The following is a 21,864-nucleotide window of genomic DNA, read 5'->3' on the forward strand; positions in this document are numbered from 1 at the left end:
TGAATATACAAAAAAACCATTCTGTTAGCTGTCACAGCAATGATTTTATCATAAGTCACAGAGGCTCTGGAAACTCCCACTGTATACTGGTACCAGAATGAGAAATGAAAAAGGCAAATAGGTCTTAGTATTATTATGAATATAGTTCTGACCTCAAAAACTCCAGTGGCGCCTGGGTGGCTCAGTCAGTTGGGCAGCCGACTACAGCTCAGGTCATGATCTTGCAGTCTATGAGTTCGAGCCCCGCATCAGGCTCTGTGCTGACAGCTCAGAGCCTGGAGCCTGCTTCCGATTCTGTGTCTCCCTCTCTCTGTGCCCCTTCCCCGCTTGCTCTCTCTCTCTCTCTCTCTCTCTCTCTCAAAAATAATAAATATTAAAAAAAAAAAATTTTTTTTTAAACACTCCATAAAAGGATCTTAGCAGCCCCCAGGGGTCCTGTAGCCATATTCTAAGAACCAGTACTCTAGGGTAAATATCTAGAAATGAAATTATTAAATCTAAGGTAGAAACCCATTCAACTTGACCAGGTAACAGCAAATTACTTCCCAAAGTGCGTGTATCAACTAATAAACTCTAATAAACTCCCACCAGCAATGTCCTTTCCTGTTACTACACATCCTCATCAACATTTAGAACTAGTAGACTTCTATATTTCCACCTATCTAGTGAATATAAAATACTATCTCATCGTGATTTTATCTTTCATTTTCCTGATTATTGCCTACACTGGGGGCATTTTTTCTCACATGGACTTTCTAACGATCATTTTTATTATTAGGGTCTTCTTTTTATTGCCTCCTTTCGTCCCTTTTGAGTACAAGTACCATGGTTTTGAAAAGATGTAGCAGGACAGCTTCATTTTACCCAAGCTGAAACTCCACTGTCATTTGAAACATTTCATTACCCATTTCTACTCAGATTATTGCTACTGTATATTTCTAAGTTGAATGGCTTCATACTGTGTCTATATTTGGAATTCCTTATATGCTCAATCCAGTCACCTCTAATTTAGGAACAATGTAAATGTATTCGATTAAAAAATATGTATTTCTTGGCATCCCAGATGCCAAAAGTACTGAACTATATCAGAGTTTTTCACACTACGATCCACAGGAAAGCCTCAGAGCACCCCATAACCATATATCGTTTTCTTCTCCATTTTTTGTTTCTCCTATCACTCATTCTCACCCCAATTCTTTGACTGTATAGCAGGGAGTTCCAAATCAAGTTTCACTTTAAAAAATATTATATTACTAATTTAAAAATATCTTTTTGAACAATCACTGCTGTAATTTTCCTTAGAAAATCCAAACAAGCAAGAAATACAAACCACATTAAAAATTAAGCATAGAAACATTGCACATTTCAGAGGACATGATTTTACATTTAACTGTGTAACTTCAGAGGCCTTTCACCAGAAGAAATTAGTGTAATTAGATTTAACACTTTAACCTTTGTGTTACCACCTACAACCTAATAACTATGAAAGCTAGCAGTCTAACAGAGGAGTTTACTATGAATTGTGCAAAGTAAGGTACGTCACTACAGTGGTTACGCAATCTCACCTATCACAGTGTTCACTGGGAGAAGTGGTGGAGGAGGTGATACTGGTGGAGCTCCAGAAGGAGGAGGGACAGAAATGTTTTCTAATAAAATAGTTTATAATTTAGGTCAGAATACAAGAAAGAGAACTAAACATTCTGAAACAGCAAGAAAGCACAAAGTTGTGGAAAGGAAAAAAAACAAAGAGACACTCCCATGTAAAGCATGTCTAAATGAATATGAATTTTACTAGGTAAAGAGGACACAGAGATCATACTTGCATTAACTATAAAATATGCCTGTTTTTATAAGTAGCTTTTTCTCCTTTTTCAGTAATCTCCTTGAGAAGCTAAGAATTTTTCCCTAACAGTTTTGATTATCATACTTACTTTTTAAATATATATTTTTAACATTATGAAGTTTTCATTTACTAAAAAATCAAGGGATTAATTTAATGCTCTCTGATGATTTCTTAAATTTTTTCTATAATCTAAAGAGCAAAAGGACTTTTCTTATTTTAATCCTATTTTATATTCATGGCATTTTATTCATGGCATGGAATATTATACATAAATGTAGTAGTCATAAAACAAGCGAACACGAGAGGTGAGGCACTAGCCTACAAGGTAACATCAAAACTCACTGGTATATAATTTACATTAAAGACACTCCTGCTCTTGAAATAATAAATGTCATTCTTGACTAGTGCCCAAGGCAACTATTTCTAAGCAAAATGGCCAAAACACTACTTAGTAAAGCTATTTAATAAGTTCTGTATGTAAGAAACAGCTAGGAAAACCCTAAAGTTTCCATGAAGGTCTCCCTAAAAATGTTTTTAAATGTTAGCATTTCTTCTAGCAACAATCACATAAATTTAATAAGCAATTTTATCTAAAATAACTAAACTATTTCAGACTTTATAATAAAGCTCATAAATACTACCACATATTAAAACAGATTAATAAAAAAGTACCTGGTCCAATAGTGGGTGGTGAAGGTGTAGGCACGGCAATGGGAATGCCAATACTGCTGCTTCCACTGTTTTCTCGACTTCCACTCCCTCCACTACTTCCACTGAAAAGTAAAAAATGTGAAAAAAGCCACTCTAGAGATTTACCCAAAAACAATGAAACAATCAATTCAAAGCCACTAATTACTCCTTTTATAATGTGTATACGTATGTACATCAAAATTTTTAAAACTGTTCAATACAATTTTAACCTTAATAGTTAAGGCGGTTTTTGTGTTTTGCACTACTTCTCAATCTACTGGAAATCAGTACAGTCCTAACACAGTACAAAGAACTATCAGAAGAGGTCATCCTATTGATAAATGAATCACTATTAAATTCTTATACAATGAGTCATCAAAAGTTGATTTTTTTTTTAAGTTTATTTATTTTGAGAGATAGCAAGGGAGGGGCCGAAAGAGACGGGGGGGGGGGGGGGGGGGGGGGAGAGAGAGAGAGAGAGAGACAAAAAGAGAAAGAATCCCAAGCAGGCTCTGTGCTGCCAGCACAGAACCTGATGCAGGGCTCAATGCTACGAACCGTGAAATCATGACCTGAACTGACACCAACAGTCAGACGCTTAACTGACTGAGACTTAACTGACTGATGCCCCCCAAAAAGTTTACTTAACACCTATTATGAACAGCAGTACCAAAGCAGACATGAACTAGGCTGCCGTGGAGCTCACAGTTGAGAATGGGAAAATAGACATTAAAAAACAGCACAATGTGGGAGCTTGGGTGGCTCAGTCAGTTAAGTGTTCAACTTCAGCTCAGGTCACAATCTCACGGCTCATGAGTTCAAGCTCTGTGTCAGGACCTTGTGCTAACAGCTCAGAGCCTGGAGCCTGCTTCAGATTGTGTGTGTGTGTGTGTGTGTGTGTCTCCCCTCCTCTCTCCCGCTCACACTCTGTCTCTATCAAAATTAAATAGACATTAAAAAAAAAATAGCATGATGCATGCCACAAAAGAAAATGTACAAGATGTTATGAAAGTTAGTAAGTTAATAAAAAGTGTAACCAGTTTTATTTTGGAATTAATATGAAAATCTCCATCTATCTCAAAGAATGGTGATAAAACAGGGGAATTTTTTGGAAAACAAGCAAACCGGCAAAAACAAACAAAACAAAAAACAAACAGTAGTGAAGTTTCAGCATGGCGCATTCTAGAAGAGTTGATACTGTTAACGCTAAACAATCCCTTACTATTCTAATTCCTATGGATTCACTGTGTCTTTAGGCATAGGACCTCACACTATCCAGTTGTTTTTAGTAATCTGTGCATGCACATGTATACTAATGTATATATGTGCACATGTAACCTTAGGCTCCACAGTATGGTTTAAAATCAACATCACTGGCTCAATAGGCCCAGAAACTCAAGAGAGCACTGCTTAGATAAAATTGATTTTCTTCTCCAATGTGATTATTCTATAATTACATTATCATATGTTAATGCAAGAAAAAGAAAAAAAGAGCAAGCTGTTTATATAAAATAAATAGCTTCAAAGTGAAGGCCTCCCTACTCCCTCAAGCCAGGTGATCAATATTCTGCTTTGTGCCACCACTGCATCACAATCATATGAAGTTTTTGTATTTATTATGCTCTTCTACAATTACTAGCTTATGTGTCTTTTTTCTCACATAGGGGTTGGAAAATTACAGCCAATGGGCCAAATTTGGCCCATGGTTCATTTTTATGACCTGTGTGCTAAGAACATTCTTTTCATTTTTAAAAGTTTTTTTTAAAAATTGAAGGAGGAGTATTATTTAATGACACATTAAAATTATACGAAATTCAAATTTCAGTTCTGCATACAAAGTTTTATTGGAACACGGCCACATGCTCATTCATTTAGGTGTTGTCCATGGCTGCTTTCATGTGCAATGACAGAGCTGAGTAACTTCAACAGAGACCATATGGCCCACAAACCCTAAAATATTAACAATCTGGCCTTTCATTAAAAAGTTTCTTGGGGCACCTGGATGGCTTAGTCGGTTGAACATCCAACTTTTGATTTTGGCTCAAGTCACAACCTCACGGTTTGTGAGGTCGGGCTCTGCACTGTCAGCACAGAGCCTGCTGGGAATTCTCTCTCTCTGCCCCTTCTCTGCTTGTGCTTGCTTGCCTGAGCGCACACACTCTCTCTCTCAAAATAAATAAACTTTAAAAAAAAAAATTTTTTTTTTAAAGTTTGTTGATGCTTGTTCTAACAAAATGAGCTTCTGGAAAATTAAACTTATTTTCCTGGTATATCCTTAGTATCTAATGAAGTAACTTTTAGTGACTAGTTGTTGAATATGATTAAACTATTATTCCATTATAAAGAAAAATCATGCTTTGAATTATTATTCAAATATATTTTTTTCAAATATAATTCAATTCAAATTCAAATATATTTTTTTGATAAAATATATCAAAAAAAAAAAATTGGTCCTCACTGATCTTGACCTGATATAGTAACTGCAGGTATCAATATAATCATTTCTTTACTAACAGTAACAATAACAACAAATTTCCATTACACAGCACCTGAGAGGCTTGACTTCCCCGAGTCCCCTCAAAATGATTTTGTGAAATTTCTCTAATATACCAACCTAAAAGTCAAGGTATAGAGAGGTTCCTTGCCCAAGTTCTTAAGTGACTGATAAAACTAAAGAAAAAAATAAATTAAACTATACAATAAATCTGTCTGGCTGTATAAAAATATCCAAACATGGTGTTGCTACTTTTCGGGGGAAGGGCCTAAGCAGGACTTTAGGGTTGCTGGTCATATTCCATTTTCTGATCTGGGGATGGTTATGTGGGTGTATTCAATTTGTATTAAACCATCAAGTTGTATACTTTACACATTGTATACTTTTCTGAATGTACGTCATGCTTCATAACCCAGTTTTTCAAAAATCCACTGGGGAGGTGACTTCTAGAACTCTTTTTTTTTTTTAGCAACTTACATATTGTAGTATACCAACTCTCTTAACAAATTCTTCCTCATATTTCAGGTGTCCTTTTACTTCCAACCTCATAAAGTTTATATGTTGTATAATTTCTGATATTTCACCTTTTATCCAAAAATACTTAAGAGTGGTTGCCTTGATCTTTAAATAACTGTTTTAAAAAACATTCTTTAGGCCCTGATCCAAATATGCATTTATACCTCCATCAAAAAAAAAACATAGTAGCAATTTGCAATTGTATGAACAGATATTTAAAATCCCCCCAAAACAGAGGAATTACCATACAAATTTCTAGAAACATCTACAATGTTATTAACCTCATCTTTTATATTCTATATTATGATTAGACTTCGTACTTTACCTTTATTCAGCAACTTCACAGGAGTTTGTCACCAGTCAATAACCCCCACTCATGGATATTCAAAGGCTCAACTGAAGGTTTACCTGTGTGTCCTCGGTCTCTGGTTTAAAGAAGCTGTCCTGCCTGGACTATGTTGACTTCCGAGCCTAGCAGGACTTGTCATGTAGTCATTAGGAACTGTTGGGGGTTTAACAGGTTCCAGGGTTTTGTAAGGAGTATTTCGTCTAAAGAAGCATAACAGAGAAGGAATAATGAATAAGAAAGATTAAGTGGTAGTCCCCCCCCGCCCCAAATCTGTGATTGTCTCTTGATAACCAAGTACAAGTTTTTTTCTTTAACTTGTAATAATAAAGTTTTGTTTAAAAAAAAATTCTTTGGGTGCCTGGGTGGCTCAGTCAGTTAAGCGTCCAACTTCAGCTCAGGTCATGATCTCATGTTTCATGGGCTTAAGCCCCACCTCAGGCTCTGTGCTGACAGCTTGGAGCCTGGAGGCTGCTTCAGATTCTATGACTCCCACCTTCTCTGCCCCTCCCCCACTTGTACTCTGCCTCTCTCTCTCTCTCTCTCAAAAACAAATAAAAGTTTAAAAAAAATTTTTTTAAAGAAGTGTTCTAAAATAAAATAAAATAAAATAAAATAAAATAAAATAAAATAAAATAAATAAAACTCTTAATTGGGGTATATAAACTTTGTTACTTTACACAAAAACTAAAATTTGTTACTTTTTGTTATAAAAACCCTAGGAAAGGGTAATTTAAAAGTTCTAACCTTATTTCTGAAAATAATGATTCTAATTTTTTTTAATGCTCAGTAATATTAATCTTTGAAATATACGTTATTCCCAGCTCAGTCACCCACAAGCCACTGTCCTTGTACATTGTATGAAAACTATCTCCTCTGCATTTTATTCGTACTTCAGTGTGGAAATAATATGAACAAGTACATTTCCAATCCTATATAATGCCACACATTTCTTAATAAATGATTTTAACTTTTCGATTTAATAATTTCATGTTTTTTTTTTCAGGGGACAGGGGTTTACAGAACGAAAATGGGAACTAAGATTCTATGAAACTGTTGATTGTTAATCCTTGTTACTATAAAATAATGGTTCCTCACCTTTCTACCAAAACCAAGAACTCTACTACATTACTTCCTATTTTAAGGTGAATAATCTTTCAGAAATATCTTACCAATTATTCAATATTTTTATTGCACTGAGAACTGAGAAGGAAGAAGCCACAAATTGTTACCTTTTCTATTTCTCCAACTAGCCTTCCCCCAAAGCTCAAGTATGAAGGGCCCTCAGATTACCAGCAGAAGCACAGTTAAAGATAAAGAGTCCCTAATTTCAGGTGCCAAGAAGAGATGCAGGCTATGAAATCAAACTACATAAAATATACCACTTATTTAAAGTCCTGCAATATGCATACTATAAACACATGTGAAAGCACCATATGGAATCCTCTGGTAATTTCACTAGACATAAACTTAGGCTACACTAATTTTTTTTTCCCCAAAAAAATGAATTAGAAAAAAAATAAATGATGTTTATTGACATATATACAAAAGAAGTTTTCTAGTACAGACTTCCATAGAGAATATTATAAAACAAGCGGATTCACCATGGATTCTGTTGAAGGAAATAAGAGCCAAAATGAAATTTGTAAAAGGTAGTTCACACTGAGAGGGTCCCACAGCAAGAACCCATACATTTACTTAAGTCACAGAAATATCTTTTTCTTCAGCCTATGGATTTTCTTGTAAAATGAAGTTGAATTCTTACCCCAGTGTTCCCCGGCCTGACATGGGAGGGCTTGGTGGTTTCTGAGTAGGAGGATTTGTTCTCGACAGTGTGCCAGTTCTTGCAGGCTGGTTATTTCCATGCTAAAATGTGGAAAGAAAAGCTTTTATTTTTATATCAAATTGTTCTGTTGGTGTTTTGACACCATATATTATTTTTTTAATATCAGAATGTGAAGTAAGGATTCCCAGACAATTTTAATAACAGACTTTGGTACCACATTTTAATAAGTCAAGAAACCACCTGCACTTGGCTTTTCCTATTATCTTTCTGTTATTCATACTAATTTATGGCAAAATACAGGTGTGAATATTGGATTTTATATATTATTTTATTGTTGTGAAACATGTTCACTGAGATCAAACTTATCTGCATTCAAATACTGGATTTCTCCAAATTTTTTTAGATATGTGCATGAATAAAAACTACAGATCTCAGTGTCAACTTGCTAAAACATACATCTGAAAAATCGTTATCTTAACAATTCAGTAACAAAGTCATATATGTCTGGAAAACCTCCAAATTGTTAAGTCAATAAAAGCAAGGCAACTATCAAAAAAATGAGCAAAGCAATAAATGTTAGCAAAATTAATGTTCCTATATAAATGCAGATGTCAATATATCTTTGATATATTAACACATCCAAGCTAAATGTTGCTGATTTGAACTGAGTTTCAGTATATTTAATCTACATAAATCCTAGGGGAAAAAAGCAGACAGACATAGGAAGAGTTTTCAAATTTTAGTGGCTCTGCAGCCTCTATCAATATAGAGGGAATACTGTGGATCAAATGATAAGTAGTATCTCTTACCTTGGCTTTTAGCCACTTTACGTTGGCAAAAAAAGGGGGGAAAAAGTAGAAATTAATTCGAAATAAATTATATCTGATAGGACACGTTTATATTTACAATTATTCAATTCATGTTAATAAGCTTTTACCCAGCCATATTTCAAATATTTTATAAAGAAAAAATATCCATAAGCAATAGGGAAATATTCGTGTGTATCAAATATTTTTCAAAAGAATATATTCATAAGAAAACCACCACTTAATTATGCCAATCTTATACAGGTCCAATGTCTTAGGTTAGTATTTTATCCTATGAAACTAACTCAACTGAATCACAGGTGATAAACACTGATTTAAACACAAACACCTTATCACATTAAATCTAAGTCCACTTTAACACAGAAGTGTACAAGGCCTCAGGCTTTCCTAAAAAAGTCAATGCCCAAGTATTCATTATTTGAATGGTAATATAGTATTTTAAAAATTGATAAATTATAAATGTTAACATTCAAAATCACATGTTGCTTCCAAATTCAGAAAAGGGCCTAGCACCTTGATGTTTAAAAAAAAAAAAACCAGGGGTGCCTGGATGTCTCAGTGTGGGTTAAGTGCCTGACTTCAGCTCAGGTCATGATCTCACAGTTTGTGAGTTTGAGCCCTGCATCAGGCAATCTGCTGTCAGAGCCTGCTTCAGATCCACTGTCCCCTTCTCTCTATGCCCTTCCCCTGCTCAAGCGTATGTGCACACACACTCTCAAAAATAAATAAAATTATTGTTTTAATTTATTTTAAAAAATAACAAAGTTAAATTTAAAAAAATCACTATGCACAATAGTTCCTTAGTCAGATTCTAACTAAGGCACAAACAGGGTCCGGAAACCTCATTTGTAACTTATGAATCTAAATCTGAGCAAGCCAACAGTAGTAGGAAGTTACATGTTGCTTTGGTTCTAAGTTTTCTTCTGAACCAGTTTAGCCAAAATTCAAAGTTGGAAGAAAAATTGCTTTGGTCCTAAAGGCTACTTCTATGAAAGATGATTAGCCTATATATGAGCTAATATGGCTTATGAATAACATGAAATAATGATATAGTACTAAAGCATCACTACTTGTACGATGCCACTTAAGAAAAAGTATCTTTACGTTGTAGACTCTAAGTTTGTATATTCTGGGGTCTCAAGTTCTTTCTTTAACATGTTCCCTTTTAAATATGTAGCTACCATTTTTCAGGTGACCATAAAGGCAACATTAAGAAAGTCATCCGGGGCACCTAGGTGGTTCAGTTGGTTAAGAATCCAACTTCGGCTCAGGTCATGATCTCACAGTTCATGAGTTTAAGCCCCACACGGGGCTCTGTGCTGACACCTTGGAGCCTGGAGCCTGCTTCAGATGCTATGTCTCCCTCTCTCTCTGCCCGTCCCGTTTGGGCACACCCGCACCCTCTCTCTCTCTCAAAAACAAATAAACATTAAAAAAAAAAAAAGTCATCCAAAAGAGGAATGTACTTTGTTTTTTAGATTCAGTCTCATTTCTAGAAATTACGCCAGAATTTTGGTGTTATTTAATGTTTGTTTAGAATGATATTGCTCATTTTTATCAATGTCTAGAATCCTACCTAGCTGCTAAATACCACAGGAGGATTTAGAAACTGTAAACTTGAATAACAAGATAAACTAATGTGACAGCATTACAATACACTAAATATTATACTATTCTAAGGTAACTTAGAAGTATTCTTAAAAAAATTTTTTTTACGTTTATTTATTTTGAGAGAGACAGAGCAAAAGTGGGGAAGGGGCAGAGAGAAGCAGACACAGAATCTGAAGCAGGTTCCAGGCTCTGAGCCATGAGCACAGAGCCTGACACAGGCCTCAAACTCACAAACCGTGAACCTGAGCCAAAGTCAGACGCTTAACCGACTGGGCCACCCAGGTGCCCCAGAAGTATTCTAAATATAGCCACACATCTGCCCCCATTTGTGGTTTCAAGTGAGTAAGAAAAAAAAGTTAGCGTTCAAGTATAAACTGATCCCAAATGAAAGAATGAATGGAGAATTTGGGAATAAAAATTCTAGCTGAACTCTGCTACTGTGCAATGGTATAACCTTTAACCTTGTATGGAGCCCAGCCCTCTCTACCAAGTATATACAGAAGTGTTTGAGTTTGAGAGTGTTAGAAGGAAATAATCTCTATATCTTACTGCTTAAAATACTCTAATTGTTAGCAACCTACAAGATTTTCCACTTAAATGTCCCCAAAACACATCCAAACTAGACTTTTATTTTCTTAAGATCTCACTTCATTTCTTTAACATTTACATTTACCATTTCCCTGGAATCTTGAGTTGAAAACAATAGAATTCTTTCTGATTCCTCCCTATCTTTTGGTCTAAGTAAAGCTTTATGTACTATAGGTGCTAAAACTCTGTAAGGCCAGCCAATCCTTTCTTTTATATGATTCATTAGTTTACTCCTTTGTCTAATACAACCTTTAAAAAACATCATTCCTGGGGCACCTGGGTGGTTCCATCGGCTAAGCATCTGACTTTGGCTCAGGTCATGATCTCAGACTTGGGAGGTTCGAGCCCCCTGTCAGGCTCTGTGCTGACAGCTCGGAGCCTGCTTCGAATTCTGTGTCTCCCTCTCTCTCTCTCTGCCCCTTCCCCACTCGTACTCAGTCTCTCTCTCTCTCAAAAATAAACATTAAAAATTTAAAAAAAAATTTACCCCTATCCTAAATCTTTAGTGTCTCCACAAATAAAATGTAACAACTCCTAGATCACATGTTCTTTTCAAGGCTTAAAAACAAACACATACATTGAAAGTCCTTTGTAAATTAGGAACAAGTCCATAAAGCTGTTAATTATTATTATGGTTTATTAAAAATAAATGTCTCTACTAAGTACTCAGGTCTTGTCTAGTCTAACTTACCCTGAAAACTTATGCTCCCTATAAGGTTTATCTTCTTTGCGTTCTCCTTTATGTATATATATTCTAGTAGTTTCCCTGTGCTAGGATTCTCTTATCCATATCTTATACTGTTTACAAAAGTCAAGCCAGACTTATCTTAAGATATTTTTTCCATATATACGGGGTGCTTGGGCGGCTCAGTCGGTTGGGCACCCAACTTCAGCTCAGGTCATGATCTCACTGTTTGCAGGTTCAAGCCCCACATCAGGCTCTGTGCTGACAGATCAGAGCCTGGAGCCTGCTTCAGGTTCTGTGTCTTCCCTTCCCTCTGTCCCTCCCCGTTCATACTCTATCTCTCAAGAATAAAATAAAATGTTAAAAAAATACATTTTTTTCCATATATATATATATATATATATATATATATTTTATTTTATTTATTTATTTATTTTTAAAGTAGGGCCCACAAACAGCATGGAGCCCAATGAGGGACTTGAATCATTACCCTGAGATCAAGACCTGAGCTGAGACCAAGAGTCGGATGTTCAACCGACTGAGCTTCCCAGGCACCCCATTTTGTCCATATTTTTAATTCATACCAAATTTCTGTGTAACCATCTACTTCACAGCATAAAACACTTTAGCACAGTAAATATTTAAATAATACAAATACCAAACCCCTTAAATTTATATCACAAAATAAAATATGATGGAATATTAATTTTGGAGCATGGAAACCTTAACATAAAACTTAGCAGCTGTAAGAATATTAATATATTTGGAAGCAATTTTTTTAATCTGTATATATTTTTTAAAATACCAAAACAACAGAGGCAAAAGTCAAACAGCAGTATGAAGAAATATTTGCCAATATATAAAGAGCTCATTTCCTTAACAGAAAAAAGAACCCTTAACAATCAATAGGAAAAAAAATTTCTAAACAGTAAATGGGACAAAAGATAAAGTAATTCTAGATCTATAACTAAGTACAGCTTCTCTCTTTTATTTCTCATAATATTGGCCCTAGCATTTGTTAAATTAACTACTACAAATTTCTAAGCTTCCTATACCTCTATACTCTAGAAGTATTTATTTAATTTGGCAATGATCTCTCAGAAAAATCAGAAAACAGGAGAAATAAAGTGGCAATGAGACAACTGGGGAAAAAATAATTATGTGTATATTTGTATGTCACAGAAACAAAATATAGACAAATATGCCACATAGCAGCTTCTAAGACATAATGTTCTCATGGACCACCCACCCTCCCACCCCTAGTCAAAACAATAACCTGTACAACTATATAAATGTACTTAGTGCCACAAAGCTGTACACTGAAAATGTTAAATGGTAAATTTTATATTTTGCCACAATACTAAAAAAAAAGTGTCAACATCCATTACAAAAAGTAGACTGCCTAAATTTACATCTTCATACTTCATATATATATATATATATACACTTCATATATATATATGTATATATATACTTCATATATATATATATATACAGTATATATATATATATGTAATGTGGCATTTACACTTCCCATTTATACATTTATGATGAAACAGCTTCATTTTCTCACCCAAAATTTCCTTGTAAAATTTGCTTTCGTCTTCTAATCTGCTAAGGACTATGTATTAAACTATTAAATATATTTATTAGTAGAGGGATAATATAGGATATTCACTTCTAAGCTGGTGACAGAACTTTCTTAATGCATGTATACTGTTCTGAAAGAAATAAAAAGGAGAAGTGAGTGAGAGTGGGTTTGTGTGTGTACATGCGTGCATATGTATATATGTATATATGTAAGTTTTAATCCCAAGGCAGTTAATCATACAAAGAGTTCTTCTAGACTCTCAATATTCAAATCCTAAAGTTCAATCTAGTCTAAAATATCTTAAATTAAAATTGAATTTAAGCTCTTACACAGCCCTAGCCACATCCTCTGGGTAAAAATATAAGAAACAAACAAGTAGCATCCTTTACATGTGCAAAGTGTTCAAATTTTACATATAACTTCCAAGCATCACAGTAAAGAGCAGATTCCATAATCTCAGAGAAGAATAAAGGTCAGTGTTATCAGTCAGCTATTTCCCCACTCTTGATCAAGAACCCCAAATAATTCAGAATGCAACAGATCCAGCAATAGCATCTGTCAGATCAGCTAGGGAAAGCTTCCAGATTCTAGCTGACTCCTAAAATTCTATTATAAAAATTCTGAAAACTAGATACAAAATCAAAATAAAGGTCCTCTAGGAAAAGGACTACTGAATTTGAGAGGAATCATTTATCCTGAAGAGAGAAGACGGAAGAATTCAGGCCATTCAGTATGTTTACAAAATGACCCACGAACACCTATGAAGTTGACAAGTCACAGGTATCCTTCAAAAGGAGTTAATTCTGCCGTGCTAAGAAATAAACATGGGCAACAAATAATCTCTCCTAAAAGCCCTTAGGGGCAGGGGTGAGGAGGAAGAGATGGGGGTGGGGCACAAAACAAAACTACATACAATCTTTTATTTTTCATAAGTTGCTGGAATTACAGCCACATCTACACATATGCACTAATATATAAACATATTTAGAAATCAAAGGGTGAAAGTTCTTATAAATTATTTTCTAAACCAACTCTGTAAAGCCTACAAGTTTTATTTTTAAATATCCATTCATTCATGGTACTCACAAATTTGAAGTATTAGTTTAGGATTCAAATGGCTTAACTGATGAACAGCCATTTTAAGTTTTATTATCTTCTTAAATAAAGCCTGTTCCACAGGTAAAATTCTGCCTTAAGCTTAGTATATAGAATACACAATTAATATTAAATGTTCTTTGAAAACTGTAATGCTAGCTACTAGCTAATAGAATCTATTAATTAAGAAAATTAGGAGCACTTGGGTGGCTCACCTGGTTGAGTGTGTGACTCTTGATTTGGGCTCAGGTCATGATCTCACAGTTCATGGGATTAAGCCCCACTTTGGGCTCTGAACTAACAGTGTGCAGACTGCTTGGGATTCTCTCTCTTTCTACCCCTCCCTCACAGGCTCTCTCTCTCAAAATAAATATTTTTTTAAAAAGAAAATTATTTTTATCTTCCTATTTCCTACTCAAAATATTTACTAGATAAATTATTTCAAGTTAATGTAATATAAAAATGCTTACCTTGACACCATGGCCCACATCATCCAGAACTGTATAGTCAATAGGTTTCCGAATATACCTTACAGGGCGCTCCATATTTGCAGGTGCTATTATTTTGTGAGTTCTTGATGTATTCTTATTTGTTGTCAAAATGCCAATCTCTCTTCGAGCCACTTTTTCTTTATGAATGTCCACAGTCTGTATTTTAAATGTGAAAAAAGCAAAAAAATATTATTAGGCACAGTAAATTATATTATGTCCATCATACCAGACTACATACACGTTGGACCACAGGACTGAATTACATGTCTGATCTCCAGTGAATACTATATCTTTCCCTTCAAAATTAAGGAAATTAACATCCTTGAGGCTCAAAACAGGTACTATCTAAAGGTGATTAAAAGCACCAACAGATTTAATGGATTTGATTCCAAAACAATTTCCAGGAAAGCAATTTTCATTCCTAAAAACTCAGTGTGTATGGAAAGTGGAGGGGTCTTGCTCTGAGAAGCTTACACTTTATTTACTGGGGAGGCAGACCTGGAAAAACAAAATAAAATAAAATAACTACAACACAATGAGGTTAGTGCTGTAGTGACACATGCACAATGTCAGAGCCAAGATACCTAACTAGGTTCAGAAGGGCTCACTTAAAGACTATACAGCATGTAGGTTTTTAAGTATGAATAAAAGAAGACGCAGATAGGGAAATTATTCAAGGCAATTATTAGAAAAGATGGTAAGTTACAGCAGAGGTTATACATTGGCAACATGAAGCCTAGCTAATTCTGGCCTTTATGGCTTAAAAAAAAATTTTGCTGTTGTTTAGTTGCCAACATTTAAAACTGGACAGTTGGGGCGCCTGGGTGGCGCAGTCGGTTAAGCGTCCGACTTCAGCCAGGTCACGATCTCGCGGTCTGTGAGTTCGAGCCCCGCGTCAGGCTCTGGGCTGATGGCTCGGAGCCTGGAGCCTGTTTCCGATTCTGTGTCTCCCTCTCTCTCTGCCCCTCCCCCGTTCATGCTCTGTCTCTCTCTGTCCTCAAAATAAATAAAAAACGTTGAAAAAAAAAAATTTTAAAACTGGACAGTAGTCAGCACATAAGAAATAATTACACAACTACTCGACAATTTAAACTTTGCCCTAATGGTAGTGAGGAACCAATGACAAATCTGAACTGAGTGACATCATCAGATCTGCATTTTAAAAAATACCTCTGGTAGAAGTGTTGAGGACAGACAGAACAAGAGTACTGGCAGTGAGACCAGGTAGGAAGCAATTACAATAGTCTAGGTAGAAAAGCAGCAAGGGGCAGGGGAGTATTGTCAGAAAAATAAAACAAGAAGGGGCGCCTGTGTGGCTCAGTCGGTTGAGCATCCAACTTCAGCTCAGGTCACGATCTCGCCATTGACGAGTTTGAGCCCCACGTCTGGCTCTGTGCTGACAGCTCAGAGCCTGGAACCTGCTTCGGATTTTGTGTCTCCCTCTCTCTCTGCCTCTCCCTTGCTCATGCTCTGTCTCGCTCTGTCTCAAAAATAAATAAACATTTAAAAAAAAAAAAAAAGAAAGAAAGAAAAAGTTTCATGTTAATGCCTGTTGAAGATTCTATTTCCAAATTTTATTTACTTTAGAGAGAGAACACGCATGCGGAGTGGAGAAAGAGGGAGAAGAAGAGGCAGAGAGAAAGAGACAGAGATATTTCAAGCAGGCTCCACGTTCAGTGCAGAGCCCCATGCGGGGCTTGATCCCATGATCATGAGATCATGAGATCATGAACTGAGCTGAAACCAAGGATCAGACTAAGCCACTCATGTGCCCCTCTATTTCCAAATTTTAAAAAATTGATTGGGAAAGAACCTGTAATTAAAAATGTCCCGACTCCAAAATTAGGGAGACAACTACCCTAAGTGTCTAGCAATTTTCCACATTTTATAAGAAAAAGCACTACTCCCTCTGTCCTGGATATTTATATAGTAAACAGCCTTCATATAGTGTCTTCTTGGAGAGCAGATGGCAGAGTTGTTTCTTCCCAGTGTAATAAAAATAATGTCATCCCTGGGGCAAAGGTCAGGAAGGCTTTTTGCCTGTTGTAAAAAATCTGGTCCCATAAACTGGAGTTCCTTTCTTGTAATGAAACCAACTGTGTGTACAAGTATCACTTGGCTCTCTTTGCAGGATCCTATGGAAATTGGGGCTAGTTATCTAGCACAAATACTGACATTGGCTACTGCCATTGCCATGAGCAATGACATCCTGGGTCTGACCCAAGAGTCTCATGTCTCTTAACAGTATCTATTCTGGCAGGCTAACTTCTTAGCTTGCAGGAAATGTAAAATAATCTTAAAACTCTTCAGAATTTTTGACAGTTTCAGCAAGGAGAATGGAATGCTGACAGAGTTTTCTAGAAATGGAACGAAAGACCAGCAAACAGGAATCAAAAGAAGTCCATGGGAATCGTGAGCGAACGTGCTGACCAAATGGGATGGTCAACCAAGCAATGAACTGTCCTCTACTGCCTATTAATAAGGCTAAGCTGAGGTGATAGTTTCAGGGTGAGGACCATTTTGTAGGTTCAAAGATAGCAGTCTGAATGATGCCCCAGTTACTGTTAACTTTCCATCAACCTGACAGTCAGCTTCAGAAGGTATGCCCTATAAACAACTGGTACTAAGATTTACCTGGCAGAGGGAGCAGGGAACACAAAGTTCTGTTCCCTTTCAGACAATTTTACACCCAATGTTTCACTGGGTGCCAAAGGAGAAAAACTGCAACCACTGTGGTCAGAACCAGAAGAATCTTTAGAACTTCAGCTAGTTTGCTTAGAAGATATGGGGACGGGGCACATAATGTTTTAAGAAATTTTTTTAAGCTTTTACTTATTTATTTTGACAGAGAGTGAGAAAGCAGGGGCAGAGGTTGGGGGGAGAATCCCAAGCAGGCTCTGTGCTGTCAGGGCACAGCCCGAAGCAGGGCTCAAACTCATGAACTGCTAGGTCATAATCTGAGCCAAAATGAAGAGTCAGATGCTTAACTGAGCCACCCAGACGCCCCACATAATGCTTAGTACACATGGCAACAGCTGACTATGTTACTGCTCAGTCCCTTCTACAGTCTATCCTGTCAACATTCAGTCCATACAAGATGAGTAAAAGACCTCAGCATTTTTTGGCAGTAGGTCCTGTCTGCTATGAGGGAGGTTTGCTCAACTCCACCCCCACCCCTGAAATTTTACTGAGAGAAACTACTACAGGCACTGAGTAGTCTTCAGGTTCTTACTGTACTGATTTAGGATTAAAATGATGATGAAGGGGATCACTGGAGAATGAGAAACTCGCCCAAGAAATCTAGATAAATTCCTACTCTCAGACCTTCCAAACTTGGAAAACTCCTCTAATTCTTATGTTGAAATCAAGCAAGAATTTAAGAGAGGTTATCATGACAATGGAGCAGCACATAGCCTACAGTAGGGGGATTCTTAAAAATAATGCTGTCACAAGTCATCCAAAGGGCACAAGCTCATCTCTCTGTCAGAAAGCTATCTGGCTGTAGTTGCTGAATGTCAGTAATGATGACCCTGCCACAGACCATGGGACCTTGGGTGGATCAAAAACACTACACTACAGATTTATTTGATTGATCAGCTTGTAGCTACAGCACTGCTCAAAACTGAAAGGAAATGCACCTTGTTTACTGGTGCAGAGCTGCTCTCTCCCCACCTCCCCTCTAGCCCAGCCTCAGCTGCTTTACAGAGAAAGATGATTGGAGGTGGAGTTTTCCTAGTCCCTAAGGGGAACTGAAGATCAAACATACCCAAGTATGCCAGATCATGAAGGAGGGGAAGAACCCAAAATTTCATGGCTGTTAGATACAGAAGCCCATGTCACCTTCATAGCCATTCTGTGAAGGGAGAGGGTACTTGCTTTCAGCTATTGAGGTTTGGACAGGATTCACAGTGAGAAAGAGTAACTAACTCATACTTTACAGCTGGTATCTTTGGACCAATTCAGTGTATTACTGTTGTGGCTTCTATCACTGAATGTATAACTGGTACTGATTTTACACATCTGCACCGTGAATGCTCCTAAGTGCCGAAGGGGATTATGACAACTGGGAAGAGCCCATGTAGAAAGCACTGGTAGCTTAGGCGTTCCACAATCCTTATGATCCCTTTCAGTACAAGTCTCCATGCACAGATGAGTTTACTGACTGGAGCCTCTGGCAAGAGGAGCAGCCTCCACCAAAGGTATCCCTTAATTTTTGGATTCAATGCCTCCCTGACACGGCCACCAGGTACACTCCTTTTGGAGTTTCCTATTTAGGATGGGTTAACACAAACTCAATGACTAGTAAGGTAGGAAGAGCCTATCAAGCCTCTTTTCTCACACTGAAGTGGGATATTCAAGAATGCAACCAGCCTGGCCCCTATGGTATTTCAGTTTCATATGAAAAAAATGGCAATTATCCCTGTGGGGAAATTGTATCCTTCACTCTGCCACCTGAACCAAAGTCGCTGGCTCATTGAAGCACCTGACTCACAGAGGATCCCATGAACATCTGCACCTGGCTCACCAACGATTCAACTACAATGAAACCCAAGAGTGCCTGGTGGGCTGCTGTGCTGTTCAATTTCAGGGCCAGCCACACAGAGCTGAAAATGGGTGTGGTTGCTTTACTCTGTGGGCAGAATTCAAGAATGCTCTCATAGATCTGACCAATACTCCCCCTCATAAACCTTGTTACATTTTTACTGACTCTGAGTCTGTTACCAATGACCTACCTGTTTGGTCTACCACTTGGAAAACTACAGACTGACATATTAAAAACTGGTCATAAACTGTGGGGACATATTGCAGTGGCTGATCAGATCATCGAGGTCACAACCACAGATGCCCACGGTAAGGGCCCAGTGTCTGAAGAGATCAAATGGAATGAAGCTGATTAAGACTGTACTGCCCAGAATGCCATTACCGCTGCAGGTTCTATCATCATACAGCAACACATGTACAATCACAGAATAGAATCATGGTAAAGGACTCTGTGTTCCTGATGCAGAGGCAGCCACTGCATCCGACACGTGTAATTCCCAGAAGATCCATTTGTCTCATGGTGAAGGAGGTCACATCACTTGCTACGGACAGATTGGCTACATCAGACCTTACCCCCCACCCTTCACACTATTAGTGGTGCCTTACCATTGATGACACTTTTTCAGGTTATGCTATTGCTATTCCACTCCAGGTGACTCCAGACACACTACTGTTACCCTTGACACTAATCTGTCATGTTTTTCACTTTCCAAACCATATGCAGTCTGATAATGATGTTTTTATTCCAAAGGTCACTAACAATGGGCTGTTAGTGAAGGCATTTGATGGCCTTCCACACTCCCTACCATCCACAGGCATCCTGTATTGCTGGATGCTGGAACAACCCCCTCAAAAATCAACTCAAAACATTCAAAAACAAAAAACAAACTGGATTCAAAAATGGACAAAGGACTTGATTAGATATTTCTCCAAAGATAGATAGATAGATAGATAGATAAGAAGATATACAAATGGCCAATAAGTACATGAAAAGATGCTCAACATTACTAAATCACTAGGGAAATTCAAATCAAAACCACAATGAGATAACATACCCATCAGGATGGCTACTATCCCCAAAGAACAAACAGAAAATAACAAGTGTTGAGGAGGACCTGGAGAATATGGAACACCTGGGCATTGCTGGTGAGAATGTAAAATGATACAACTTCTGTGGAAAACAGTGTAGTGGTCCCTCAAAAGATTAAAAATAAAATTATCATAGGACTCAACAATTCCACTGCTGGGTATATACCCAAAAGAACTGAAAGTAGGGTCTTCAGGAGATATTTGTACACTCATGTCCATAGTGGCTTTATTTACAAGAGGCAAAAGGTAGAATAACCCAAGTGTCATTAATGGAAGGATGAATAAACAAAGTGTGAAATATTACTCAGCCTTAAAAAGTAAAGAAATTCTGGGGCACCTGGGTGGCTCAGTCAGTTGAGGGTCCGACATCAGCTCAGGTCATGATTTCGTGGTTCGGTGAGTTCGAGCCCCACATCTGTGCTGAGCTGCCAGCACAGAGCCTGGAGCCTGCTTCCGATTCTATTTCTCCCTCTCTCTGCCCTTTCCCCACTTGTGGTCTCTCTCTCAAAAATAAACATTAATGAAAAAAAAAATTTTTTTCAGTAAAGAAATTCTGACACATACTACAATATGAATTTTGAGGCCATTATGCCAACTAAAATAAGCCAGTCACAAAAGGAAAAATATTATATGATTCTACAGATATGAAGTATCTAGAGTAGTCAGATTCATAGAGACAAAACAGGATTACAGTTGCTAGGGTCTGAAGGGAGAGGGCAATGGGAGGTGTTATTTAATGGATACAGACTTTCAGTTCTGTAAGATGAAGAGAGTTCTGAAAATTGGTTGCACAACACTATGAACATACTTAACACTAAAGAACCGAACACTTAAAATGGTTAGGTACCGACTGCCTGGCTCAGTCAGTAGAACATGCGACTCCTGATCTTGGGGTTTTGAGTTCGAGGCCCATGCTGGATGTAGAGATTACTTAAAAAATAAAAATTAAAAAAAAAAAAAGGTTAAGATGGGAAATTTTATGTCATGTGTATTTTACCATAATTAAAAAGTTTTTTTAATCAACTCAGAAAGATTTCTGACTATACCTCCCTTAATTCTTCCTGGTTCACACATATCAGTACAGCAGTTTGGTTACTGAATGTGGATGACCCCAGGAAGAGACCATCTCCTCCTTGCCACTTGAGATCTGTCCTGACCATTCCCAAAGGTGATGCTTCTTTCTTTCCCCTAATGGAAACCCCAAGCTGGCCTGATTTGTACCCTCTGGATAGCAGCCTAGACAAAAGAGGGCCTTGGGATTTCTAACATAATTCTGGTTCAGTCACCTGAATTTTCTTGTTGGATTTCTGTGGTCTTAGACAATACAGATAGTGACCATTTGGTTAAGAAAGTATACTGCTCATGAAGTCCCCTTACAGTGAATCATGTGGACCAAAACAGAAGACACAGCAGGGTCTCTGTAATTACATTTAATAAAAATGCCCTTGTCCCTCTTGCATCTGACCCTTCCAGACAAAAGGTTTGGGTGAGAGTCAGGGATGACTGGGGGAAAGGGAGAAGTTCTGTACTGGTACAGGACACACCGATCTTGTGGAACTAGAAGAACTCTGGCACCCATGGAGTAAACACTTTAGATCTCAAGAGGGAAGAAAGAGGGGCTTTAGTAATCTCGGTCTTCCAAAATCACCCCTGGAGTCTTTCTCACAAAG

The 21,864-nt window shown here is 37.2% G+C and overlaps 1 protein-coding gene across 8 annotated transcripts in view; it reads right to left on the reverse strand.

Moving 5' to 3' along the window:
- ABI1 (abl interactor 1) overlaps positions 1 to 21,864 on the reverse strand; it is a 127,370-nt gene that overhangs the window by 15,525 nt on the left and 89,981 nt on the right. For 3 of the 8 annotated variants that reach the window (XM_049624733.1, XM_049624735.1, XM_049624737.1), the window contains exons 3-7: positions 14,543 to 14,719; positions 8,485 to 8,499; positions 7,655 to 7,755; positions 5,952 to 6,092; positions 2,516 to 2,616 (exon numbers count right to left, since the gene is read on the reverse strand). In XM_049624733.1, the coding sequence (XP_049480690.1) occupies positions 2,516 to 2,616; positions 5,952 to 6,092; positions 7,655 to 7,755; positions 8,485 to 8,499; positions 14,543 to 14,719 (535 nt within the window). Of the gene's footprint in view, positions 1 to 1,565; positions 1,647 to 2,515; positions 2,617 to 5,951; positions 6,093 to 7,654; positions 7,756 to 8,484; positions 8,500 to 14,542; positions 14,720 to 21,864 lie in introns of all 8 variants that reach the window. The other 5 variants (XM_049624734.1, XM_049624736.1, XM_049624738.1 and 2 more) reach the window with 2 other exon arrangements.

This window comes from Panthera uncia, chromosome B4 (genome assembly GCF_023721935.1).
Source record: "Panthera uncia isolate 11264 chromosome B4, Puncia_PCG_1.0, whole genome shotgun sequence".
NCBI classification, from domain to species: Eukaryota; Metazoa; Chordata; class Mammalia; order Carnivora; family Felidae; genus Panthera; species Panthera uncia.